This window comes from Cololabis saira, chromosome 5 (genome assembly GCF_033807715.1).
Source record: "Cololabis saira isolate AMF1-May2022 chromosome 5, fColSai1.1, whole genome shotgun sequence".
Taxonomy (NCBI): domain Eukaryota; kingdom Metazoa; phylum Chordata; class Actinopteri; order Beloniformes; family Belonidae; genus Cololabis; species Cololabis saira.
The window spans coordinates 13,919,393-13,947,158 of record NC_084591.1 but is presented as its reverse complement, the minus strand read 5'-3'; the positions used below and the strand labels follow the sequence as shown (position 1 = coordinate 13,947,158).

Genomic DNA, 27,766 nt, shown 5'->3' with positions numbered 1-27,766 from the left:
CGAAGCATGCACGGAAGAGCAGCAGGGAGAACCACAGCAAACAATCATAAAAATAAAGGCATGCAAGCAGCAGTGTCCCCTTATCTTAAGTCCAGTCAGTGGCCGCGGGTCTTCTTAGCAGTTTTCCTCCGGTGATTAGAACAAAAGACGCTCTAAACAGCTCCTTGTTAAGCCTCATTTATGGTTCCGCGTTATATCGACGCAGAGCCCACGCCGTAGGGTTCAGCGTATGGTGCGCGTCGTAGCGTAACCCTACGCCGTAGGATCTGCGTCGGTGTAACGCGGAACCATAAATCAGTCTTTATGGTGCGCTGGAGAGGAGAGGAGGCAGGGAGCTGGGTGGAGGGGGCGGTGATTTAGCGGGTCGTTACGTAACGATCCGCCACCAAACCAGGTGCGCCGTTTTTGCACAGTTATGCGGAAAATCCCAGAAAGCACACAATACACTGAATGTTAAAAGTTCGTTGTTTTTTGGGTGTAATTGATGTCAAGACACCCAACAAAACACAAAAAATCAAGAAAAATGTGTTTTTCATGTCACAATCCCTTTAAGTCTAATGAGATTTTTTTTTTACTAAAATAAGACATTTTAACTAGAAATAAGACAAATATTCTTTTTTAGATTTTGAGTTTTGCAGTGATCCATTTTACTTATCCTGTGAAGGACAGAGTCATATTGATAAGTTCAGAAAAGTGTTTTTTATTGTTGTGTTTTGATGTATTTGATGTAAGCCCAGTGGATATTTAAAGCTTACAGAAGGCTGCATTTAACTGCTGCTATGTCATTCCTGCAGTATTTCTGCAGGTGTTTTGGTCAGTGCTATTATTTGTAATATATTATATTATTTGTAATCAGCACAAATTATCTGGCCCCATATGATAAAATCCACCATCCCCCCTGATTTTTTTTTACAACTCGAGTACTGAGAGTGGTAGTCTGCACCTATTCTGAGGTTCATAGAAGTTTTGTTTTCATCAAGTATGGGAAGCACTTTTTTCCCCTATCACGTTCTGGATCATTTGTTGCCGTCTGCTCGACTTTTTAGGCAAACCGGTGAAGACACAGTTCAAGGTCAAGTCAACTCAACATAAACGCATGGATGAGTTTTTCAAGGTCCGGCTGAGACATTAGTCCTTTGATCCTGGAAATGTTCTTTAGGTGGTAGAAGACCGACTTTGTCATTGTATTAATGTGTCTCTGAAGGTTCAGCTCTGAGTCCAAGACTGCACACAGATTTCAGGCCTCACCAGTGGTTTGTAGCTGTAACAGCTGAAGCTGTGTGCTGACTCTTAAACGCTCTTCTTTTGGTCATAAATCCTGGACAAGTCACCAGCCCATCACATTCCCTGGTTGAGTTCTTGGCCCGTCCATTTTATGGCGATACATCCAATGAAGATTTAAGATTCATGTAGACTTGATGCAGCAGAGTATCCCAGAATGACTTTGGCATCAATTAACAGAAGCACGGGCACAGGAGAGCATTTCCTGACATGTTAGCTGATTTGTGAGTCTGCTCTCTGAGCTGTGATGTGACCGAGTTTGCTGCCATTCGAGTAGAAACAAGACCAAACTGATTTTTCCTGTTCTCTAAAGTTGGTTCTTTCAAGCTGAAATAGCCCGTATGAACTGCCAAAAATCCAATCCAAAGCTGGTATAGTTGATGCAGAAAAACAGCTCTGGACTCACATCTCGTTATATTTAGCAACAACTGCATTTGGCTCACTGATTCTATGTCACACAACATTGATGATAAAGCTACTTTGGACAAGATGGGCTGAGTAGAACACTGAAAAGAGTCAGGACAGCCTTCTCTACGTCTGTAGAAGGACCGGCTGGGCTAAAAACAGCACTGATTGTTTAGTTGCGGTTTAAATCGATCAATTTTGCCCTTCTGTCACCCCTTCTGGAAGACTTCCCTCATTCAAAACAGGATCACTAACATATTTCAAACGCCATGAACCCTTTTCACTTTTTGTTGTTTTTAGAGTGAAAGATCTCGATTTGGAAAAATGATACGTCATCGTGAAGGTTAGTCTTATTGAAATAAAGTCACATTTTACTCACTTAGCTTTTCACAGAAATTTAGACCAGGGGTTCACAAAGTTTTGCATCATTATCGCCTTAATTAGCCCAAATTTAAAGTATGTAGATTTCTTTTTGCAGCCTCATTGTGAGTCAGTCGAACTGGGGGATCCACACCGCTCTATTTATGTACTGACACATGAAACATGAGATGGCCCTGGCACACACACACACACACACACACTGGTGAAAAAGTGGTCCAAGTGAAAGCAATCATCTTCCACTCATTCTGTTTTATACACACAACAAAGCTTTGGGAGAGTTTTTTACAGCTTTGATTTTTATTAAGTATAGACGCTTCGACGGAGGAGGTCAACCAACCGTTTTATTTAGGACTCTGGGTCTTCTGAAGTATCTCAGCAGCTGCTGCCGCTGTGTGGGAGCTCGGCTGAGCGTCCGTCTGGACTGTAACTTCTCAGCACTCAAGCTTGTCCGGTAAGCCAACAGTTATTTACTGCTTGGTGCAGATTCTTGTAATTCAAAACAGCTTTTGTGCAGATGAGTAAGAGAAGATTCAGATGTAAAAGCCAAAAATAGCCCATATAATATATAAATAGCTCCAGATGATCCTTTTCATGTATGCCACGGAAGTACTTGTGTGTGTGTGTGTGTGTGTGTGTGTGTGTGTGTGTGTGTGTGTGTGTGTGTGTGTGTGTGTGTGTGTGTGTGTGTGTGTGTGTGTGTGTGCTGGTAAAGACAGTATGGAAGGTTAGCATATGTACCACAATAATATCAAGTAGGGCTGGGCGATATATCGAGATTTTATATATATATATATATATATATATATATAGCTTATTTTCTGACAAATTGATTTGAATGTTTTATTTGAGATTTGCACGAATGTTTTGTTATTTGCACAACTGTCAACCTCAGTGGAAAAGTCTGCCTGTTACTGTCTACATTGTATTAATTGCACAGTGTATTTTAATTTAATTGTTATGCAGGAAAGGGATATTTGTTTTATTTTATTCAAGAAGCATTTTTATTCTATATATGCAGGCAGTTTATTTTTATTTCAGTTGTTTTATACATTTTGATATTGTGCAGACCTCTGTTAATAAAGGTACCTGTGTGACATTTGGCACGAGGCTTTGTATTAAAACTGACTGTTTTTTTAAGGGTTTGCCTCAGAAAAAAATGAAGCTAACAGAGATGCAATGCTATAATGCTTTGGGGGAAACCCCAATTATGGCACAGAAAAAATATCGATATATATCGAGTATCGCCATTCAGCTAGAAAATATCGACATATGACTTTTGGTCCATATCGCCCAGCCCTAATATCCAGTGAGTATATGACATTTTATGCTATTTATGACAATATTTCCTATATTATCATATACAGCAGAAATAAAAGGAAAATAAATAAGAGTAGTCTGCATTTTTATGTCCAGTGCAGATGGCCACTGCTCGTTTAGTCAGTAGTATTTACAAAGTGGTTTAATTTAATCAACCCATATTGTTGGCAAATAAGCATTTGCCAGTTTCTGGTTAAAGTTATTACTTCTTTTGCTTCCAAATGATTGTTTGTTTTTCCACGCAGAAGTCACCCACTTAATCCTGACACATCACGATGACTTTCCAGTGGACAGCTGTTGCTTTTTTCCTGTATGCAGAGATAGTGGTCAACCTCATCCTCTGTATACCCTTTATAACAGCACAGAGGTACGGAGGCACAAACTCTGACTCATGAAAGTTATTCTGAAAACTCATAGTGCCGTGCAGCAACCCAGTATCTAACAAATTAATTCTCTGTCCTGTAGATTCAAACTGAAAGACGATGCAGTTTGCATAAGTCGCCAGCAGAGGGCGCCCATGTCCTTGTCCATCTAACCCCTTGTTCTGCACTCATACTCTGTTAAACATTTTCAGATGGAGTTCGGTTTTCAGCTGGAGAATATGGAGCTGGTTATCTCCATATTGGAACAAGTGTTTCATTGCAATTATCGCAGCCCTCATCGTTCTTTTGTTCGGTGAGTAGTCTGCAGGAAGTCAGAAACTTTCAGTTGTACAGATATTAAGTATGCTGATATCTCGGTCTCCATGCCAACCCACAGATGCCATCCGGGAGGTGCAGAAGTACTCAAGTCCCGAGCCCATGGAGGATACTAAAATGAACCCAAACTCGTATGACCATGTGTATATGAAGCTTTTCAGGGCCCAAAGGAACCTATATATTTGTGGCTTTTCTCTTTTCCTTTGGCTGTCAGTATCATTTTATCCTTTCACACACTGATGCACCTTCTAAAATTCACCTACGAGTTCCTGACGCTTCTCAGACTGCCTTTATTTCCCACTGATTGACGCGTTTGCTGTCGTGCAGTATCATGCGTCGGATTATGACCCTGCTAAACCAGACTGCTGTCACCCTGGAGAGCAGTGCAGGCCTCGAGGCGCAGGTGGACGGTGCCTTGAAAGCAACCAAACAACACCAGGAGGACAACCGTACACTCAAACAAGTGAGAACCACAATAAGGCTATTTTATATTTATATGTATGTATATATGTATTTGTAACCAGTAGGGCTGGGCGATATATCAAGATTTTAATATATATCGATATATTTTCAAACGCGATATGGTACGAGACAATATCGTTTATATCGATTTATATAAAAAAAAAATATATATATGAATTTGATATAGCTTATTTTGTGACAAATTGACTTGAATGTTTTATTTGAAATTTGCACAAATGTTTTGTTATTTGCACAACTGTCAACCTCAGTGGAAAAGCCTGCCTGTTACTGTCTACATTGTATTAATTGTACAGTGTATTTTAATTTAATTGTTATGCAGGAAAGGGATATTTGTTTTATTTTATTCAAGAAGCATTTTTATTCTATATATGCAGGCAATTTATTTTTATTTCATTAGTTTTATACATTTTGATATTGTGCAGACCTCTGTTAATAAATGTACCTGTGTGACATTTGGCACGAGGCTTTGTATTAAAACTGACTGTTTTTTTAAGGGTTTGCCTCAGAAAAAAATGAAGCTAACAGAGATGCTATGCTATAATGCTTTGGGGGAAACCCCAATTATGGCACAGGAAAAATATCGATATATATCGAGTATCGCCATTCAGCTAGAAAATATCGAGATATGACTTTTGGTCCATATTTCGCCCAGCCTTAGTAACCAGTAGCACAAATCTCACAAGGATCCCCACTGACTGGAGTTCTGCGAGGAACCATGTTTCTGTGATTTCAATTTTGTAAGTGTAATGCCATCAAATGTAAAGTGATTAGCTTACCATGGTGATTAAGGATGATCCCTTGTGTTCAGGCACTACTGGAAGGGGAAAAATCCATGTCGACAACAAAACAACAGCTGAAGCTGGAGGCTGAGAAGCTGGCTGGTCAGCTGAAGGCTGCTGACGAGGGTTTGTGATGATCTCTTTCTCCACACAGGCTAAGCTGCTAGGTTTTTTTCCTTCTAAATCAAAGAGCTACATATAGTCATGTCAGCAAAATAATTGTGGGACTATTAGACCAGAGGTGTCAAAAGTATTCACATTCATTACTCAGGTAGAAGTATAGATAGTAGAGTTTACAAATACTCCTGTAGAAGTTGAAGTATCAACTCAAGTTTTTTACTCAAGTAAAAGTATAAAAGTACTGGTTTCAAAAATACTTAAAGTATAAAAGTAAAAGTAATTTAAGGGGGAAAAAAGCCATTAAGGACAAAAGCCATTGAAAATGAATGTGTCTTAGTATAATGCAAATATATTAAAGAACCATATATGTGTACTATTGAGCATTAACATGTGTTTCAGAGAGCAGGAGATATGATGACTAGTTGCCTATAAGTATTGTAATGGTGCAAAAAGTCAAACTTCAGAGGCATGTTATCTTTTATCCTAACCTTTATTGGAATGTACATCCAAGTTTAGTTGCAGGAATCTGAGGGAACGGATGTAAGAACAAAACTGGACAAGAACATCTGAAACAACCACAACCAAATTCACTCTATCCGGATGGAGCAATTTAACTGGATAGTTTTTATTTAAAGGCCCAAATGAAATAGAGTAACAAGGCTGTTTTTAAAATGTAAGGAGTAAAAAGTACAGATAATTGCGTGAAAATGTAAGGAGTAAAAGTAAAAAGTCGTCTGAAAAATAATTACTTCAGTGAAGTATAGATAACCAAAATTTAAGTATTTGTACTTCGTTACTTGACACCTCTGTATTAGACCAATAAACACTAGACTACATCTAGTCCCCTCTTGAGTGTAAATGCAGCTGTGCTGCTGGCGATGAAGGCCTACTTTACTGACTGAGTGTTGTGTGTAAAGCGGTGAGGAAGTCTAATGCCGAACTTGAAGCCATGAAGAGGCAGGCCAAAGGCCTGGCGCAGGAGTACGACCGGCTGTTGAGGGAACACCACCAGCTCCAGGTAAACACATCACAAGCTCAAATCACAGAGCAGCCACCGTAAATTCACCCTGTAAAGAAAAGTCCTTCTGTTCTGAATCTTCTGTTTAACTCACAGAATCTTCAGAGTGCTGAAGACAAAAAAGATCAATAACTGGGATCCAAGGAAGAAATGTCCGCCTTCTCACGGCTCCGGCACACACTTTTACTTCATTTGTTTTTTGTTTTTATATTGTAGCATCAGAGGCCCATTTTCAAATCATTTTTCTGTGATTCTACACATTTTGTGCCAGTGTATGTCAGAGAAATTAGACAAAGTAGTATTGCAGTTATATTTTATGTTTCTAAATTTACGACAGCATTTTTCTTTTAGAAATATCTTTTGCATGGTTTTTGTGAAATGTTGACGTTTTCTTTTTGTTAAGAATATTTTAATTCTTAAAAAAAACATTTCCTACTATCATGATTTATGATGCTATACAGTTACTATTTCCAGAGGAGTGTTTCCCTGGGAGCGAGAAGATTTTTTTCTTCTTCCCTCATCAGATCTTACCTCATTAATTCAGAAAAATAGAAACGAAAATCGATTTTAAAAAGAAAAATGTATGTTAATTCATAAAGAATAACATTTTACAAGTGAATGCAACATATTTTCATACAATTAAGAGTTTGAAAACACATTTTTTTATGTTACAGTAACAACATTTTATAACAAACAAAATGAATGTAAAATATCTATAATAGGCTTTATTACCTTATTTTAAATAAAACCTGAGATGTACAAATCCTAAGATTATTTTCCACAAAGATTTATAATGCCAGACATTTTCCTTGTATGGACCTTTCCAAATCAAACGTTTAGACTTATCAGCTGATGCCAGTTTGGATAAAGAAAGCTGAGTTTTTGTGATCCAGGAAATCGAACAACACTTAACCTTCCAGCGATGATCCAGCAAACTAAGCAGGGTTTTTTTTTTTTTTTTCAATGTCATAAATTACACAAGTTTTTTTTCCTGTGTCTGCATTATAAAAAAGTCTACTACAGTTTAATTGTAACATAGACAGTTAATAACCTACAATAATAAATATGTATCACTGAAGTAACTGTGTTTTTCTTTTAAGGGTACATCCTATGAAAAAACTAATCAGTGCTTGATTGCATAAATATGTGCATCTGAAGTGAGTACCAACTAAAGAAACCCTAAAAAAAAACAACCACGTTGCTCTTTTTGAGCAACCCAAATCTGAAAAGATTGGGGGGAGGGTTTTGTGACATCACAGACCAAGATGAGGGTAGATATTATCCACCCTCCCCACGTTTATCTGCACCTACACCCACATATTTGATTTGCTCTACATCTAAAAGGTGCAACACATCATTATATTACTGGTTTCACAAACTACACCTAGAGCAAGAGGGAGGCGGAGCTTAATGCTGACTCCACCCCCTTAAACCACCTGCAAAGAAGGGTGCTGAACATAAAAGTTTAAAAGGAGTGCTTTGTTTTGAGAAATTGAACACATTTCATTATGTTAAAGGAGGGTTACAGCTAATCTGACCTTTTTCCAAGGCTGACACCAGATATTCTCTTCTGGTGTGGCAGATGTTCTTATAAAGAATTTTGTGAACTGATTTTCGGCAGGCAAAGCTAAATTGCACAGAGACCATGATTGCTGATAGTTAAGCTGTAAAAGTTAACATTTAAAAAAAATAAATAAAAAGGCAACCCGAGATCATCTGTTTTGTGGCATTTAAAATCACTTACTTACTAGCTGTGTGGAGAACATCATGCAGACACAACCAGGTAGATGAGGTACAGTAGGTTTACGTAACAAGCTTGATCATCAAAGGTAAGCAAATTTATAAAAGCAGTTGAAACAGTAGTCCTTTCAGCCCAAATACTATGACGTGGGAATCTTGAGTACAAGCATGGATGAAAGAGAATCCAACGACGCTGACATGGCAGCGTTTCACTCTTTCTCTGGATACTGAATACATTTTTGATCCAATTTAAATTTACTCATAAAAACAAATGAACAGAGGATAAAACACAGTAACGTACTCTGTTTATTTGTTTTCCAAAAGTCTTCCATTTGTAGAAAAAAAGGAGACATTTATAAAATGGTCTGTTTCCGATAGATAGTCCTGATATACATCTGTGTGCTATGAAAACTGTCCACAGTGTGCTCACCTCAGTGCACGTGAGGCGTGAGCTGGGCCTCGGCAGCAGGGGACGGGCCGGAGCTCACAAGCGAGTCTCTTTGTCCGGGTCACAGTCCAAGGCCAGTAGAAACTGTTCACAGTGTATGGAGGTGTGCTCCTCTTTCCTCAGCGACTCCAGCTCAGCGTTCCCGCCGCTCAGAGTCCGCTTCTCCACACTTTTAACGTGCCTCTTGAGCAGCGCAAAACCCCAAATGCAAAGGAAGAAAGAGACTGTCCTCAAGCCCAGAGTGAGGCCCAGGTACACTATCCTGTTAAAAAAAAAGAAAAAAAAGGAGAATATGGCAATAAAGGACTTATTCATCTGTAGTCTTTGGGTTAAAGCAGGGGTTCTTAACCTTTCTGACCTTGGGGCCCAATTTTTTCAGTACAGAGTGGCCCGAGGCCCGTTAAATATTAACACTGTATAGCAGCGAAGGTCCAGAACATCATAATAAATATATATATATATATATATATATATATATATATATATATATATATATATATATATTCAAGTAGCTTCATAGTTGTATCAACATCTGCATCTGACTGTTATATTAAAAAAGTACATATTTGCCCATTAACATGTGTAACTTCAATTACACATTTTTTTCTCTTAAAAATAAAATAAATAAATAAGATTTTATTTTATTTTTCAAATGCTATCTTATTTTATTTCTTTACCAGCTGTTTGAATTTCCCCTTTTCTTTGTTAATTGTCTCAACACATTTTTATAATAAATTAATATAAACACATCTTAACAATTTAAAAGTTTTGCAGTTTTTCTTTCTTCCCCTTAATCTTATGCCCTCACTTTCTGTCGTTCAGTGAGAGAACTGAGCTCTAATTTCTCCTGCCAGGACTTTAAATCTGGGCTGGATGGTGTCAGGTTCTCATGCACATGAGAAGGTGCTCATTGATGAACCTGGAACGATATTTAGTTTTAATTATGTTCATTGTGGAGAAAGCTGCTTCACAGCTGAAATGTGGACCCAAACATGTTTAAGATGGTCAGCTTATTTTCTGTGACTTCAGTTCAGACTTGAGTGAATATGTTTGATGAAAAACTTTGCGTTTTGTTTCAGTGGCGTTTTACTTTCGCACTTTGAACGCCACGGTCTCTGAACGTATGAGACACTGGTTTTGTCCCAGTGGGAAGACTGAACAGGATGAATCTGTCCATTCCGGGTTGAACTTCCCTTTCCACCTGTTAGGCTTCTCATCTCTGTAAGAGTCAAGCTAATTACTTACTAAGTAACTTACTAAGTTTTATTTACATTAATAAGTTGTCAGGACTGCGCGTGTCGGATTTCATCCGAGCCTGATCAGCTGAGACGGCAGAACCCGCAGCTCTCTGGCCGCTGCAGCAGAGTCACTTTCCGATGCTTTTGCGAGCCCGAACAACAGTCCAGTCCAGCAGACACATCTACATGTACAATCCTTCAGCAGTAACGATGGAGCTCACCGCCCGAGCGGCACCGACCTCCCCGGCTGCGCGGACGAGTCAGGATAAATGATCACGCCGCGCTCGCTCGCTCTGGGCGCAGACCCAAGTAATCGATCCCTGATCCTGGCGGATCTAAACCTACTCTGTGCAAAATGAAGGATTTTCTCTATAAATACACACCATTTCTCTTACTATTACACCTAGAGCTAGCTGAGGGTCTTCTTCTCCTCATTTGGTCGGGAGTTGCTATGCAGTCCCGCGGCCCCCGCGGCCCACACGTACAAAACTGATTTTTTTTCGCGGCCCACTAGATGGCGCTCGCGGCCCAAGTGTGGGCCGCGGCCCTATGGTTAAGAATCACTGGGTTAAAGGATCTTGAGGCTCCATTTAAGAAATGAGACTCTCTAGCGCCACCCTTCACCACGACGGCCGTACTGCAGCCAACAGTGAAGCTGGCACGGGAGAACGGGGAGAACGTGCATGCAGCGTCATGTGACGTCACATCCGCAGCCCAGCGCGGGAAATTCGGGACCGAATTGCAGCACATTTTGCAGCACACAGCGTGTTCAAGGCAAAGGAGAGATACACTAGAGGGCTCATTCTTTTGGGTTTGGAACGCTTCATCTGACATTATTACCGTACTAGAAAACTTAAAATGTACACAGATTTTTTTCATAAATCTTGCCACAATCCGGCCTCAAGCTCCTTTAAATCTGAGCATACAGGCAGTCAACATGTGCATTGGTTTTCATTTCAAATGTATAAGTTTATAAAAAAACAAACCCAAACTTTGTCTTTAATGCATTTAAATTGAACTTTGAAATGTTCTCAAAAATAGCTCACCTTTTGTTGCGTACACCGTTTCCTCCAATATAATAAAAGCAGCCAAAATAAAAAACTAAATAAACATTTCAGAGAACATTTACCCGTTTATCTAATCCAGGGGTCGGCAACCCAAAATGTTGAAAGAGCCATATTGGACCAAAAACACAAAAAACAAATGTGTCTGGAGCCGCAAAAAATGAAGTCTTAGAATGCCTTAGAATGAAGGCAACACATGCTGCATGTATCTATATTAGTAATAACTGGGGGAAGATTGTTTTTTTCATTATGCACTTCGAGAAAAAAGTTGAAATGTTGAGAAAAAATTCAAAATGTCGAGACAAAAGTTGAAATTTCGAGAAAAAAGTCAAAATGTCGAGATTAACGTTGAAGTACAATCTCGAGAAAAAAGTCGAAATGTCGAGGAAAAAGTCTCAATGTCGAAAAAAAGTCAAAATTTTGAGATTAAAAAGGAAAGGAAAAAGGAAGAAAAAAAAGAAAAGAAGAAAAAAGAAGAAAAAAAGGAAAAGAGAATAGAAGAAAAAAAGGAAAAAAAAGGTCAAACATTTTTAAAAAAGCTCCAGGAGCCACTAGGGCGGCGCTAAAGAGCCGCAGGCGGCTCTGGAGCCGCGGGTTGCCGACCCCTGATCTAATCAATCAGAGTACCATCTCATGTCAAGGTAAAGACAATGATTGGTAACAGAAACCTTGTCATCGATTAGATAAGAACAAAAAGCCTGGGGAAAGTTTTTTCAAGTTCAAATACAAGTAAAAACAGTCAAGCAGCACATTTTAGCACGTCTAAAAGCTTTATACCAACTCATGAAATCAAACAAGCCTTCCCTTCATGGTAAACATTTGAAAAAAAGCTGGAAGATAGAAGCAGCTGGAAAACTGAGCCCATCTTTTAATTCAGGCATCCGATATTTGGCCCTGCATCAACTCTAACTGTGGGAATATGGCCTTTTGAAATGATGGCTTAAAACATAACTAACCCAGGTCTGTCCAGATTACCTGTAAGACGAGGTGTCGTATATTCTGCAAGCACCTGTTTCTCCACACGTCTTGTATCCCCATTTAAGGCAGGTTGTATCAATTATGGCTCCAAAGTATATGGGGGCAGGTATTCCTGCTGTTGTGCAACAGGAAATAAGCCTCTTACTTTATGCAACGAGCAAACTAATTAATTGCCAAAATATGATACATACATTTTTTGAAATAAATTTGCCACACAATGACATAATATTTAAGATATGATGGTAAATCTTAATAAAAACCTTTGCCTTAATACTCATAAACTGCCTCCAACAACTGCACTCTCTACTGCTGAATGTCAGCTTTTCTGTAAGTTGTGTAAACCACAGGGGGTTCTCACCCAGGGTTCGAGTCACCAGCATGTGGATTCCAAGAGCCAGAGATTTTAACTCAGGATTAATGCACCTGAGGAGACAAGACTGCCATGTTAAACAACCTTCAACTTTGCTGAAATGCCATGGAATGAAAACAGAACAAACTGGACACAAATTACAATGTCAGTTGGCTTTCAAGTGCACAAGTAAAACATTTTAAGTTGCCAGATTATATTTCCTCTGTGTTTTTTACTTCTTTACATTGTTACTATTGGCTGATCATGTTTGATGTGATTGGATGCTCAAAAAATGAGGTAATCCTGTTGTAATATTCGGGTGCACAAAATACCTGATTTTCAGAGTGCTGAGAACGCTTCATTTGAAGGGTTTTTTTCCTGACAGCATCTTTCTATGTCATAGAGGGCAAAATACGCAAAGAATGTCTACAAGGGTAAGAGTAGTGCAGTGGTCGTTTTAAAAGAGGAAGGCGGTGAATATATTTCCCATCCTGGTAGATCTGCCAGTACTTCTTCAATGTCATTTGCAAGATACCGCTGAAATATAAGTGTTGGTTGTGAGGGAAAATTAGCCAAATGTGGCTCAGTGGATATACTTGGTTGTCCCAACAACAACAGAGCAAATGTATTTGTTTTTTCGCAACACTTCAGAGTACAACGTCATGAACAGTGACAACAGTTGCTGAGTCTCATGCTTCTATGCTCTGTCTCATGTTAGCATAAAATAAAATGTAAAAACATTGTGTTGCTGGTCAACATCATTGCTTTATGCTTCTGACCGTTTCAGCTCTTGCAGGAATTACAACCACCATAACCACAAACCCATCATACACTCATTTACACACATCACACAGACACACACACACACACACACCCCAATGCATTATAAATCCATCATTCATCATGGTCTTCTGTCTTTGTCTGTCCTTCTGTACTTCACTGTCTAAGGTCCCATTAAAGTTTGTTAGATCAGACTGGCAGGAGGCTGATGAAGGACACATTCACGCTCACTCTCACATCGTCCACAACAAAACTTAGATCTGCTGCAACATTCAATTACATATGTAAAATAAGGGTGTCCTTTGCAAACCTCGGCACTAACGCACTATGTATATGCAGAAAGTTGTAGAAAAAAAAGAAGGAAAAAAGTCAATTCACATTAATGCATCTCCCTTAAAAATCTAACGATCTAATTATTGTTCCAATACAGCCTCGACTTTTGGCAAATACGGAGTCAAAAGTAGTTTAAAGGTGACCTATTATGGCATTTAATGTATATTTTAAACAGGCCTTGAATGTCTTAAAAACAATCTAAAGCTTGTTTTTTCTACATAAATCATAAATCCAGCCTGTGGGCCCTGTCACTAGTTTTACCGCTTCCAACCTCTTTTTCTGCACCTCATTTTTAGGGAAGGGGGGGTATGATAATGAGGCTCTGTGCTGATTGGCTCCCTGAATGACGTGTAGCAGGGGAGGAGCATAAACCTGCTCCGCCAGAGCAGCCCGAGTCTGTAAATAAATCAACACTGAATTCTCACAAATGGAAACTTTATTGTTAAAAAAATAAAATATGAGTTGTATATAAATAACATTTATGCACTATTTAAGCCGGATCTACCCGGCGGATGCTGAACGCTGGCCCTGGAGCCACGCCGGGCGCCCGGGAGCAGCGCTGCTGGAGCAGCGCGCATCACCGCAGCTTTAACCAGGGAATCTGACCGGTTCCGACCGGCCGGGACCGCGGGAACCGGCCTGGACTGGTAGCAGGGACTCCCGGGAGCAGATTCTAATCGGCTCAAAAAAAACCATGTGACACTGGGGGACTCTGTCCGGCGGGGGTCAGAGACCTTGCAGAATTTCATGGTATTTTGTCTCCCCAGTGCTGGCAGGGTGAGGGGAGACCACTGTATATATGTTAAAACAAGAAAAAACGTGTTTTTCATAATAGGTCCCCTTTAATGACAGCATCGCTCGGCATTTCGGTGTCTTGGCTGCATATGCTTCCGTCTTAGTTGGCATTTTACTCCATTCTCATGGTTATACAAGGAAAGGAGAAAGAACATAATTGTTTTAATTCAGAATATAGCAGGCGATGAGCAAAGACGTTCCTTGACAGAGATGTCCAGGTGTAATGGAACAGTTTGACATACTGTCTGCTTATATATTTTGAATCTGATTCCAGTTTGAAGATGTATGGAAAGATTTGAGGTCATTAACAGGAAATGTTGAAAACAGAGCATTGAGAAAGAGTTGATATGTTAAATATGTCTGTTTGACCAGCGACCAGAGTTGTGCACATCCAGCAGCTGTTAGTACTGCCCATCAACAAGCCTCCAGGAATTCCACCAATCAGTAAACACGACCCACATCTGCTCTTCCTCAGGAAGTCTCTCCTTCTGACTCTTAGTCTTTTTTTTGTCATTTTTTTACTAAAGCATTTGTCGTTATGTCCATATGGGGAATTGTTGATGTACCTGACAAGCAGCATAAAGCCAGGCGTCCCTCCAAGAGAGATGATGAAGGAAGTGAGGACAGACAGAGCCAGGAAGTAAGGAAAGACTTTGTCACAGCTGTCTCTGCGTGGACACTTGCCTAAAGTGGCCGTCAGGTTCCCCGGTGGGCTTTCAGTCAAACTAACACACTTGCAATTGTCAAACACCTGATGGAAAGGAAAGCAGATTAATCAGTGATGGTGATTTTGCGGCGTAGCAGGAGAAGCTTGCCCTTTAAAGGTCACGTTATTCTGAGGCAGCAAGCTATTGCATGATATGAATCCTTCCTTTAAAATGTATGTTTTATTTGCTCAGTGAAACAGAGGTAAAGGTCTGACCGTGCTCTTTCCAGAGCCAGAGGACGAGATGCATCCAGCTAAACAAGGGGACACGTAGGTGATCCCATTGCCTCCACACACTGGATCCCACTCTTTGCTCGAGCACAAGCAGCCCGAATTACAGTCAGCGAAGACAGACCAGTCCCGATCGGACAAACCTTCCACTCTGCACGAGACAGAGAAGAACACAAACAGAGACAGGACGTCACAAAGAGAAGCTTAGTGGTTGTTTTTAATGAGAAAACTTACATTACATTTACATTAAAGCAAAGCCTTCAACAAAAAGTGGATTAAAGTTTAAAATTTAAATGATTACAGTTTTCAATTCCTTCCCTACTCCGTCTGCTGTGCTTCGCCTCTACACCCATAGTCCCTCTAAGCGCGTATGCGCTCACTAGAAACCATGGCAACTGTGGAAACAACCGTCAAAGGCAGTAGTCATGTTTCCATTGCCACTTGAAAAATAAATACAATAATAAATTATATTTTATTTAAAAAAAAACAAACTATTCAATATCGCAAAAACCTTTTTACACTTTCAAATGGGGATATCTCAGCCTTGTCGTTTATTTAATTTATCGCCAAAGTGTAATGGAAACACAATCTAAAGTCATCAAAATGTAGATTCCAGCTGTTTTGGGCTCATTAATAAAATGTAGCTGTGCTGGAACACGACTTAATCATTTTGCATTACTGCATCACGTAAGGGCTTTGTTTTTTGTCTTCTGTTGACTATTACGGCAACATTCGTAGTCGCAATCTCAATAATTTGTCCAAAACGAAACATTTTTTTTCCATCATCTTCAAAGTCAAGACCTTTTTCGATGTTTTGAAGGGACGTCTCGCAGGAGGAGATACAGAGATTATGGTGATAAGGAGAAGGAACTATGAGAGATATACAGAAAAATACAGCATCCGGTGGAAACCCCCAAAGGCCCACAGCGATACCTTTAACGGAAATTCAGCATTACGCTTTTGTTATGTGAAAAACTGATGGAAATCCACCAAGTAACAGAGACTCTTTGATCTTACTGGTTGTTTTCACTCAGGAGGAACCCATGTATTTTTTGTCCCACATGTTACTATCAAGGCACAGTGACAATTTCAAGAAATACAACAAAAAGTTATTTTCATGTACAGTATATTACCAACATGAATGAGCTGTACAGATGTGTTACAGACCCAGTATAGGACACTGTGATCCCCGCCACCTTGGAGTTCTCACAGCCCAAGGCTAAGAAGAGGAGAGACAGGAAGTAGCCGAGCAGCGAAGTCCCAAAGGCAAATTTAGCTGCTCCCATGATGTTCAACTTGTACCTCTTCATGATAACACCTCCAGAGAACATCCCAAGGGCCACAGCGGGGATGTTAACCATGCCTAGCCAAACCACAAAATACAACTCATTCTTAAAGGGATTGTGACATGAAAAACACATTTTTCTTGATTTTTTGTGTTTTGTTGGGTGTCTTGACATCAATTACACCCAAAAAACAACAAACTTTTAACATTCAGTGTATTGTGTGCTTTCTGGGATTTTCCGCATAACTATGCAAAAACGGCGCATGTGGTTTGGTGGCGGATCGTTACGTAACGATCCGCTAAATCACCGCCCCCTCCACCCAGCTCCCTGTCTCCTCTCCTCTCCTCTCCAGTGCACCATAAAGGCTGATTTATGGTTCCGCGTTACACCGACGCAGAGACTGCGGCGTAGGGTTACGCGGCGACGCGCACCATACGCTGAACCCTACGGCGTATGCTCTGCGTCGATTTAACGCGGAACCATAAATGAGGCTTAACAAGGAGCTGTTTAGAGCCTCTTTTGTTCTAATCACCGGAGGAAAACTGCTAAGAAGACCCGCGGCCACTGACTGGACTTAAGATAAGGGGACAGTGCTGCTTGCATGCCTTTATTTTTATGATTGTTTGCTGTGGTTCGCCCTCCTGCTTTTCCGTGCATGCTTCGCCTGTCGCTCTCCGACGCCGCTGTGAGCGTATGGCTGGAGGAGGAGGAGGTTGGGAGGAGGAGCGGAGCAATGATTGACAGGAAAGGGGGGAAAGGAAGCATTTTTCACGGCGCAAAAAAACACTGTAATAAAAAGCCAGGAATGGAGTACTAGAGTGAAGTTTTTCTTGTTACACTCTTTTAGACACATTTGAGGGATGTTGGCCAAGACTTTTAATAGTGTTAAAAGCATGTTAAAAATGATGTCACAATACCTTTAAAGTGATAGAGAAAACAAACACAAATGGCAATATGAATTTAAATAAAAGATCACAGTCAGAACACTCATTCATATCAAAGTATTCACATTCATTTTCATTTCAAAAGAACTGATGTCATGATGCAAAAGATGAAGATGACCCGGTATGAATGAATATGTGTTTTTTTTTGGCTTCTCAGCACCTCATTTCCTATGTCACTAACTGCATGAAGAGGTTTTATTGCCACACTGTTTCCAACTGCATCAGGTTGGTTGTTTTATTAACCTTGTTAATCTGTGGGATTCAATTTTTAATGTTTATCATTTCAGAATGTCAAAGCACTGTGATAAACCGGCCTGAAGCTGCAGCTCTGAGTTATGAGGAAAGTAGGACTCGGAGAAAAATTGGCTCACGAAACGCCTGATGACCATCCAGCTCACGTCAGACTTTCAACGTATCAGCATGGGCTTTAAACAAGCTTTTATCTCCTCATGTATCTTATTTACAAATATAAATGGCATCTGAAATAGACCAAACAGGCTAAAAGCGTCACTCGGTCCACTTACCCATTAGGAAATTAGCCATGGATGCCGACTGGCCATAGTGCTGCTCGATGTATTTGGGTTTGTAGGTGACCATACCGATGAGAGAGTTGAACTGGATGATCGTCACACAAAGGTAGATGATGTACACTGGATTTCCAAGGAGACTCTTCAGCGTAGGCACAAATTCTGCAGAAGGAAGTTTAAATTAATGTCACGTTTATAAGCACATTTATGCATTTCAGTTTTTCACAACATTATTAGAGGGCACAGAAGTAAGGATTGTTTTTTTTTTTTTACATGTATTGAATGTAACTTGATTTACAGTATTCATGTTTCCTCATGTTTATTTCTGTATCCATCTCCTGGTTCTGTTAATAACACTCTGTAAACTCTGTAAAAAATCAAAGGAATATTTCACGGTCGAATCAACCATCGGTCTATTATTAGACGGTAAATACTGTGAACTTTTGTGAACTTCCGATTTAGCAGAAACTACAGTGAACAGATGCAGGTAGGGGGTTCATGGCCTGTGCTTCCAAAGAACCGGATCTGTACTGGGATATTTATGCCAAAAATAGGAAAGTGTTGGACGTGGATGACTGTTTGCTGAAAACCCATATTTTTCTCAAACTGAAAATAGCTTTTTTTGGTTCATTAGGAACCAAAACAATTCGAGTTGAGAACCAAAACTACACTCCTTAAAATACATTTCAGAAATTTTTTTTGTAATTAGAATAAACAACATGCAGAGGGGTGAAAGCAAGCATGACATTCGTTTCTTGACTGTCTGATTGAAGCAGCTCCCAAGGGGTTACCTTGTGTATTACATTCCTAAGCACAATACTTATGGACGACCATAATCATACCACTGGCCATCTGATGTAGATTAGCTGGCTCTTCCTGCCGCACCTTGTGGTCCATGGTTGGAGAATCTTTGATAAACCTGGTTTGGTCTGGAGTACAGCTCCTGTCATGTGTATCAACAGGCACCGGCAGTGATTTTGGCAGGAACCAGAAAGGAACGGCTGACATGAGACTGATGGCTCCAGCAATGAGGTAGCCGAGCCACCACGCCCCCACCCAGCGGGCATCGCCAGGGGTGATGCTGATCGTCTCTGTAAAGACACACAAAAACAGTTAACAGTAGGACGATCCTCTGCCTCTTCCACTCTCACACCAACTAGCTGTCCTCTGTCATCACATCCACACATTCCCTCTTTGATCTTCCTCTTTGCTGCCATATAATTTATAGAAAACGGTTTCTCCGCAGCCTCATAGCGTTTAATTCATAGCCAGATTACACTTTATCAGCATCACTATTGCTGCTTTTGGTTGTTTTTCTTATTTGTACCTTTGTCGAGGTTGTGTTGTTCCTTTTTAGGTTTCTGGTTGTATTCTTAGTATTCTTGCACTCATTAGGGAGTGCCAATGCAAAACATTACTTTGCATTACTAATTTTATTCTTCCATGTCTTGAGAAAAGCCCAATATTTAATGCATGAAGATGCTCTGCACAAATCAGGAAGAGTGTGCTTTCACTTCTGGTGGCAATTCATTAAATGGTTCATGAAATTTAAATTAAGAAACGTAGGACTCTGACACGTTATACTTTCTTAGTCTTCCTTCTCCAGCCCGCTTGACAGTCTACCATATTTTATTGATCCCTTGAAACAAAAGAAAAAGAAAAACAATCCTGCCAAAGAGGACTAAGATCACAGACGGTGGGACATAAAACACCAGGAAAGACTGGGACATGAAAGAGCAGGAAAGAAAAGTCAAGACAGTGATGACCAATCACCTTCTTTTGTTTTTGAGAACCAAAAAAATGAATTAACACACACAGACACACTACATTCAATAAAAACAAAAAGAAAGGGGAATGAGAAAAGGGGAAAGGGGAAAAAAGGGAAGAAGAAGGAAAAGAGAGAAGGAAGAAAGGAGAGAAAAAACAAAACAAAAAAATGTTATTTTCTTTTCTGAATGAATGTGTATTTTTGTATAGATCACACACACACACACACACACACACACACACACACACACACACACACACACACACACACACACACACACACACACACACACACACACACACACACACACACACACACACACACACACACACACACACACACACACACACACACACACACACACACTACATTCAATAAGGGAAAAAAGAGACAGTGATGGGTGCACCATCCATAACAACAGCGCCACCATGGGCTACCAACCAAGCAGACCCACTGCACTCGGGCCAGCCAGCGACTAGTTATCCCGGAATCAATAAAGTACATCTTATAATATCTCACCTTATCTTATCTTATTTGAATACCATTTGAAATGGAAAGGATTTGGCTGAAAGCAGCAAAAACCCAGTCCTCTTTGAAGCCTTATAGCTCAGCTATACTTTATTCTAGAGACATCATTCAAACTTTAAATGAGACACAAAACTTTGAACTAGAACATATAGAAGCCTTATTTTAATGAGGCTTATGGTCTCTGACCTTTTCATCTGCCCTTCTGCTTTTTTTACACAATGCCAGAAACTTCTTAAACAAACGTCTCTCCCATCAGCTTTTATTCAATCCTCATAATTTGTACATCAAAAAGAAGAAAAATCTGTCTCCTTTAAGGAAATGTGACTTCCAAACTCGTACAGAATTTGAGATATGAGGCTTTGAAACTCGGGAGTACATTTGGCCTAGTTTCCCCAGCCTTTCTGAGTTCACACATAAATAAATTGAAGTCAATGACGGTTTTCATGTGGACCACACTAAGTAACCCCAGTTTTTAAGGTATGAAGCTTCAAATTCTAGCAACAAAGTTTATCAACAGTACAGCAACTTTGACAAACAAAAAACTTTATTATTTATTGGCTGCTGCCAATCACTGATTCTAAAAATAACCTTTTAATTGATAAACACTGAGAAACTCAAACACAGGCACACATAAACCAAACACTTGATTCAAATCATATACATTCTGGTATCAAGTGAGAACCAGCAGTGACAGAGAAGACATGTCCACCGCTCCCTCTCCAAATACAACTTTTTGTCCATCTACATCAGGGGTGTCGGACTCCAGTCCTCGAGGACCGGTGTCCCTGCAGGTTTTAGATGTTTCCCTGCTTCATTGCACCATGATACAAGTGACTGGGTCATCAACAGAACTAGGGCTGGGCGATATGGACCAAAAGTCATATCTCGATATTTTCTAGCTGCATGGCGATACTCAATATATATCGATATTTTTTTTGTGACATAATTGGGGTTTCCCCCAAAGCATTATAGCATAGCATCTCTGTTAGCTTCATTTTTTTCTGAGGCAAACCCTTAAAAAAACTGTCATTTTTAATACAATGCCTCGTGCCAAATGTCACACATGTACCTTTATTAACAGAGGTCTGCACAATATCAAAATGTATAAAACAAATGAAATAAAAATAAACTGCCTGCATATATAGAATAAAAATGCTTCTTGAATAAAATAAAACAAATATCCCTTTCCTGCATAACAATTAAATTAAAATACACTGTGCAATTAATACAATGTAACAGGCAGACTTTTCCACTGAGGTTGACAGTTGTGCAAATAACAAAACATTTGTGCAAATCTCAAATAAAACATTCAAGTCAATTTGTCACAAAATAAGCTATATCAAAATCATTAAAAAAAAAATAAAAAAAATAAAAAAAGCTATATAAACGATATTGTCTCGTACCATATCGCGTTTGAAAATATATCGATATATATTAAAATCTCGATATATATCGCCCAGCCCTAAACAGAACTATCCAGACTTTGATGACAAGCTGGTGACGATGATTAATTAGAATCAGGTGTGTTAAAGCAGTGAAACATCTAAAACATGCAGGACACTGGCCCTTCTGGGATTCAGTTTGACACCTGTGATCTATGTACATCCACATACATGTGACTGTGTTTCCAACTCCATATACAATGTATATTATACATGTCTGTCTCCCTCCTTCTATGTCCATCAGTCTCCCCATGCCTGTCCCTCTTTCCACTTCCAGAACTGTCCAACCACCTGAACATCTGTATGTGAAATATTAGGCTTAGCCATTCTATGACCTTCCTTGTAGGTACAGCTTGTGCAGACTCATATTTTGTCTTTGAGAGTTTTAGCTCTGCTGTCACACAGCTATTTGTGAAATTTAGACATGACAGTCCAAAACTAAAGTATGCTAATCACTGTTTTTGATACTGTGATTCATCGGCCGTATGGAAACTTACTCACCCATTTCCACGTAGCCAATATCAACATAGATCTTTGCACACAGCGACCCCAGCAAGTACCCGAACACGGGACCGATAATGGCTATGGATTGGACACAGCCTGTGATGCACAACAAAGAAAGGACATCTTATTTAGCAAATTCAACACCCAACACCTTGAAATCTCTCTTGGATTTCACAATTGATTTGTTACACTACATGACTTTCTTTCTTTCTTTCTTTTATTAATGAATGAAATATGTAATGTGTAGTCAGGTGGTTTTGTATGAATCCATGCCAGGACCATCATTAAGATTCTGATTGTGCATGTTAGGGAGAGGGTGTTATGTCAAAACAAAATACACATCCTGTAGGTTAACTCCGTAAATTAGGTGAGTAAATATGAGTAACAGCAATGAGTAAATTAATTTCTGGTTGTCTAGATCTACAGTAAATCCTTTTCCATTCTGATATGAGACCACAAGGGAGCTTGGTCTTTTTCCCTACAGAGAAAAGCCAGTGACTTTCAGCCAGGAGATTTACTGATGTAGAGAGCAGCGTTTTCAGACAGTGCGTGATCATCAATATAGGAGATTCCCAAAGGCTGAACGGGTGTCTCTCCAATCCCACGCAGGACATTTCCCAGTAACACGTAGATCCACAATGAAACAGTGGACTCCTGCTCACACCCTGCAGTGTGAAAAGAACATTTAGGGGTTATCTCCATAAAATCCAAAGAAAACACAGAGAAATGTTTGTAAGACATATCTTGCCTCGTTGCAAAATGTTGCAAAATCATTTATTCTACTCTGTTCTTTTTAATTCTGCCATCATGAGGCGATAACAACTTCAGCTAAATGATGTTAAAAGAAATTTGAATTCATGCACGATCCTTTTTATCTTAAATGTTTTTATGCATCTAGTGTTGCAACTGAAAAAGTGCTGTACAACCAGACTAATTCTTTGTACCAAAAGCTAAATAATTGGTATGGCTGGCCATGCAACGTAAAGTGAACCAGCAATAGAAGTTTGGACCAGAAAGCCAAATTTCCATTTTGAATACATCCTTAATATATTGGCTATCTATAAGTATAACAGTATCCTAGGATTTAAAAGCACATCTGCTGGCATTATGATGGAACAAATAATGTAGAAAAAAGCTGAACCATTTTGACCATATTTACAAATACTGTACATGAATTCAAATATACCACTTCTGGTCCTACCTCTAGAGGACAGTAAAGACGCTCTGCCACCTTCCCTGGAGGTCTCAGATGAGCTTGCAGGACATGGATGGAGATTATTGGTTGAATTCACTGAAGATCTAACTGTTGTTTCAATCTTATAGCTGCATACAAAAACCAATGTGACTGTTAAACAAGGGAAGGGAGAAAGCATCAGCTGCTGTTAGATAATCCCAAAGTGAGGCAACATATCAGAGGGTACACTTCATGTGAATTCAAGAAAATTAGACATTTTACTTACCGGCCAATGAAGAAATGGGGCATGGCCATCAAGAAGGTCCCTAATGACATCACGACACAGCCCACTGCTATGATCTTTGGCCGATGGAGCTTGGCACCAAAATAACTCACAAAAGCAATTACCAGCAAATTCCCTGCAGTGTTCAGAGGATCAGAAGGGATGGAGAAGAGTCAAATGTGTTAAACCTAAGAAGTCCCTGTGCACTAAAGTCTCTATTATTTCAGTTATGCCATAACTGTTATGGTATTTTGCAATAATAGTTTGTACACAGTTTTATTCATGAAAGTCCTTTTATGTTGGGTTTTTGTAAACTGTGAAGGACAAATCTGTCGCAGCCCAGTAAGGAAGCCTTAGATATAATCCCTAACGTTTAGCCTTTTGTAAATGATGGGATCTTTTATTTAATAAAAATGTAGTATTCACAGTAACAAGTCTTTAATTTGGGTGTCACATACATAGAAAGAATGAAAAACTCACCTATTTCAAAGCTTCCATCTATAATGCCGATCAGATAGCTGGGAATGTCAAAGCGCCTCTCCAGTTGTGTAATTGTGCTCTTCATGTAGCTGCCAGATAAAGCCTTGGCGAAGTAAGCAAAGGACAAGGCTGCGAGGAACAACTACAGGGACACAAAAGAGAAAACAGCACATCGTCGTGTCAAATAAGGTGGCTCTGGATTGTTTTGGGAATCCAGTGCCACTTTGAATGGATACACCAACCACTGTAATCATTTTCTATGATAATAGTGGTAACTATTTCAATTTGTCTTCATTTTTATAGCGTTACGAGCAGCAATGCGGAAAAAAACCCCAGAAAAAGTCTCAGTGAATATCTGAACAAACTGGTCAAACAAGCAAAAGTAAAGAAGAAATGTTATACATTTTCTCTTTTCTCTTTTAATGTACATTTTCTCTTTTCTCTTTTAATAATAGTCTCAGTTATGTGTTCTTTTGTATTGCACCCATTACCACAACAAATTCCTTGTGTGTGTTAAATATGAGTCAGTAAGACATGGATTAAAGCAGTTGCGTCTGTGTGACGAGGAAGCTGGCATCGTCAGCGGCCAGAATGTATCCGGCTCCCTCCTGCTTCTGCTCAACCACCTGTGCACACTGACAATCAGCAACAAAGGGAGGATTAGTAAAACCTTACGGTCACATCTTCTACACTTCGGGCTGACGCCAGCACTGGAAGCAGGTAAGAGGTAGCTAACGCCACACTCTTAGGGATAAAAATAGCCAAAGCATGGAAGAGATACATGTGTTAACACAAAATTATCTCCATAGATAAGTTGCTCAACTCTTTTATAATAAACATCACTAGTAAACAACTACTGGAGACTAGAACTGAATTTGGATATCATTAAAAACAATCAATATCATTAGTTTGAAATAAAAAGAAAAACTGAAATATTGGCTATTGCTTATCCCCCTACTTGCAAAAAGGTTTGTCCCCAAAAATCATAAAATATTCAGTGCAGGTGATCTGGATTTTTGTTCATGCAATACTGCACAATATGCTATAATACAAATTATAGGAGCTCAGATTACGACACAAACAGGGAGAATATTTATTTTCTTATTAAGAAATCTGTTACCTCACACATACGTCTCAGCTCTACAATCATAGAGTGAATAGTTATTCACTACTGTATCAAAATTCATAATATGACACATAATGCTAAATGGCGTAAAAGAACTGTATAGTATGTGTTTGTATGTGTTCACACACACACACACACACACACACTGCATTGCATTTAACCTCTGACTTACAACAAGAGCACTCAAGCAAGCATTTGCAAAATGCAAAATGCTTCCCTTTTCGATTCCAGTGAGCACGAACGACTCCATCACGCACGTTGCGTACATGCAAGCCAGCAGTCAATAGTAAACACGACGACCCAAACACTCGAAAGTCTGGTTACATTTCAGTAAAAAAGACGACAACGGGGCAACTTGCAATACTTGTCAAGTGAATATTTCATCAAAGGGAGGAAATACAACCAACACACAAACATTTGCGCACACAGCATGAAATAATGATCAATATACGTTTTTGATCCGCTCCGGACTAATGCCAGTAATTCTCAACCCAGCAGCAGCAGCAACATTAGCATGTCCTTGGCTAATAATACTGCAGGTAATTAATTAACTAACAAACACTGCCTATCATACTGTATTAGCGCCATTTGCTTCATTGTTGTCCTTTTTTTTCCAAATGAGAATCGATAAGGGAATCATTTAAGAACCGAATCGTTAAGCAGCATCGAAAATATAATCGGAATCGTAAAACTCTTATCAATTCCCATCCCTAGTTAGCACTGCCAGGAAAGAGGCCTGGAGGAAGACCAAGGAGGAGACTTAACGGATGTAGTGAAAACAGACATGAAATGAGTTGTTGTGAGAGGAGGGTAGGCTTAGATGAAGGATGATGTTCCGATGTGGTTCCCCCTGAAAGGAAACAGCCGGAAAAAAAAAAGGAGACTAGAACTTGCAAACATGTGTATGAGTCTTCCCTACACAAGTCATTAAACAAGCTGGGTTTCCATGTCAGAATGCCAAATATCAAAACTGCATCCCTGCAACCAAAAAATGAAATATGGAGGAAGTTGCATCATGATTTGGGGATTCCTCTACTGACTTAGAGCCTGGAGCAGTTGCCATCATCAAAAAGAGAATAAAATCTAAAGTTTATTAAATATTCTACAGAAAATGTCAGGATGGCTTTAGTAGAAATTTAGCAATGCAGCAGGAAAAAGACTGAGATCGTTTAAGTAAATCCACCACAGAATTGCCTCAGAAAAAGGAAATTCCCCTTTTGGGTGAGCGGCCAAGTGAGAGCCCAGCAGATGTAAATGCTTGATGCTTAAAATCTTGAATCGTGGCCCTGTCTCTAGAATAGTTGTGGATGCTGGAAGCTGAAAAAAACTTTAAACAATAATCTTAAATACAAGTAGATGAGATATTTATAACATTAGGATATAAAATAGAAGACATACATGGATAATAATGGAAGTCTGGGTTTAACAGATTGCTCCACTAGCAGACAAACCAGCTTTTTTAAAAACAAAAAACAAGTGACTATTGAAACAAAAGACCCACACTGAAGGGGTTCATTGTGAGATTACAACATGCAGGAGGAAAACATGCAGACAAAAAATGCAGGGCGTCTGGAATTCTTGCCAATTATTTCACTAAGCAGCTTTGTAACTCTTGTTCAAAACACGTCTTAATCTAATAGAGGTGTAAACACTTTTTACACCTCTACGGAGCCAAATTAATGAAGCACAGACGTAGCCAAGGAACTGAAAAATAAAAATATAAAAGACAACTGAAGGCTGCTATCCCTGAGAGTTTACACGGCCAGCAACTTGGCCCACTTATCAAATGCCACAGCCTCAAATCAAACTTTCAGAGGGTCATTAAACACAGAGAGTCTAAATCTACATAAACTGAAGACCATACACATGTATGAAAAGCTCACACAGGAGTGTATTCTCAACACATACGTCTCCCACTGTGCTTCAGAGTGTATTTTATGTTGCAAACAGCTATCCAGTGTTATTAAAGGTCAAAAACCTTTTTAGCAGGTGGAGGGTGAGGAGTACCTTCAGACTGGGGAGGCGTTTCTTCACTGCAGAAGAAGCAGGATTGTCATCACGGCTCCAGCTGCCTGTGAATGTTTTGTCCTTTTTCTTCATGGCCACTACCTTCACCTCACTGTCTTGGCTGTGACCTCTCTTTTTTCTTTTTGCTCACACCTGTTGGAGGGAGTAAAACAGACAACAAGCTAAAATCAGATTTATTAAAAATGATTTAAAGGGGACCTATTATGAAAAACACGTTTTTTCTTGCTTTAACATATATAGAGTGGTCTCCCCTCAGCCTGCCAACTCAGAGAAGGAGGAAAGCAACCAAATTCTGCAGTGTCTGTACAGCCGCCCGGATGAGGCATCCAGTGTGATGTGGCTTCTACGAGCCGTTCTGATCCCTTTCGTTACGTAACCAAAATGCGATTTACATAGGTTGGCCTCCGATGCGTGAAACCACGCCCACAATTAACTCTGTCAGCCAGGGCTTCCGCCATTTTTTCGTAGCGGTGTATTGCCTCATTCAGGCAGCCAATCAGCACAGAGCCTCATTATCATAGCCCCGCCCACT

At 39.7% G+C, this 27,766-nt stretch overlaps 2 protein-coding genes across 2 annotated transcripts; one reads left to right on the top strand and one right to left on the bottom strand.

Annotated features, from left to right (window-relative positions):
* The first annotated feature begins 2,254 nt into the window (after positions 1-2,254).
* LOC133444608 (B-cell receptor-associated protein 29-like) lies at positions 2,255-7,451 on the top strand. The gene is made up of 8 exons (XM_061722466.1): positions 2,255-2,518; positions 3,630-3,751; positions 3,959-4,059; positions 4,144-4,291; positions 4,410-4,545; positions 5,374-5,470; positions 6,382-6,482; positions 6,579-7,451. The coding sequence occupies exons 2-8, from the start codon at positions 3,660-3,662 to the stop codon at positions 6,612-6,614; spliced, it is 711 nt and encodes a 236-aa protein (XP_061578450.1). The 5' UTR covers positions 2,255-2,518; positions 3,630-3,659; the 3' UTR covers positions 6,615-7,451.
* A 1,159-nt stretch (positions 7,452-8,610) lies between these two features.
* On the bottom strand, positions 8,611-27,306 carry LOC133444844 (solute carrier organic anion transporter family member 1C1-like). The gene is made up of 14 exons (XM_061722745.1): positions 27,214-27,306; positions 24,081-24,222; positions 23,604-23,736; positions 23,345-23,466; positions 22,662-22,808; positions 22,141-22,239; positions 18,744-18,992; positions 17,899-18,063; positions 16,312-16,507; positions 15,130-15,295; positions 14,774-14,958; positions 12,309-12,373; positions 11,948-12,065; positions 8,611-8,932 (listed from the first exon to the last, which is right to left on the bottom strand). The coding sequence occupies exons 1-14, from the start codon at positions 27,304-27,306 to the stop codon at positions 8,707-8,709; spliced, it is 2,106 nt and encodes a 701-aa protein (XP_061578729.1). The 3' UTR covers positions 8,611-8,706.
* Positions 27,307-27,766: the final 460 nt, after the last annotated feature.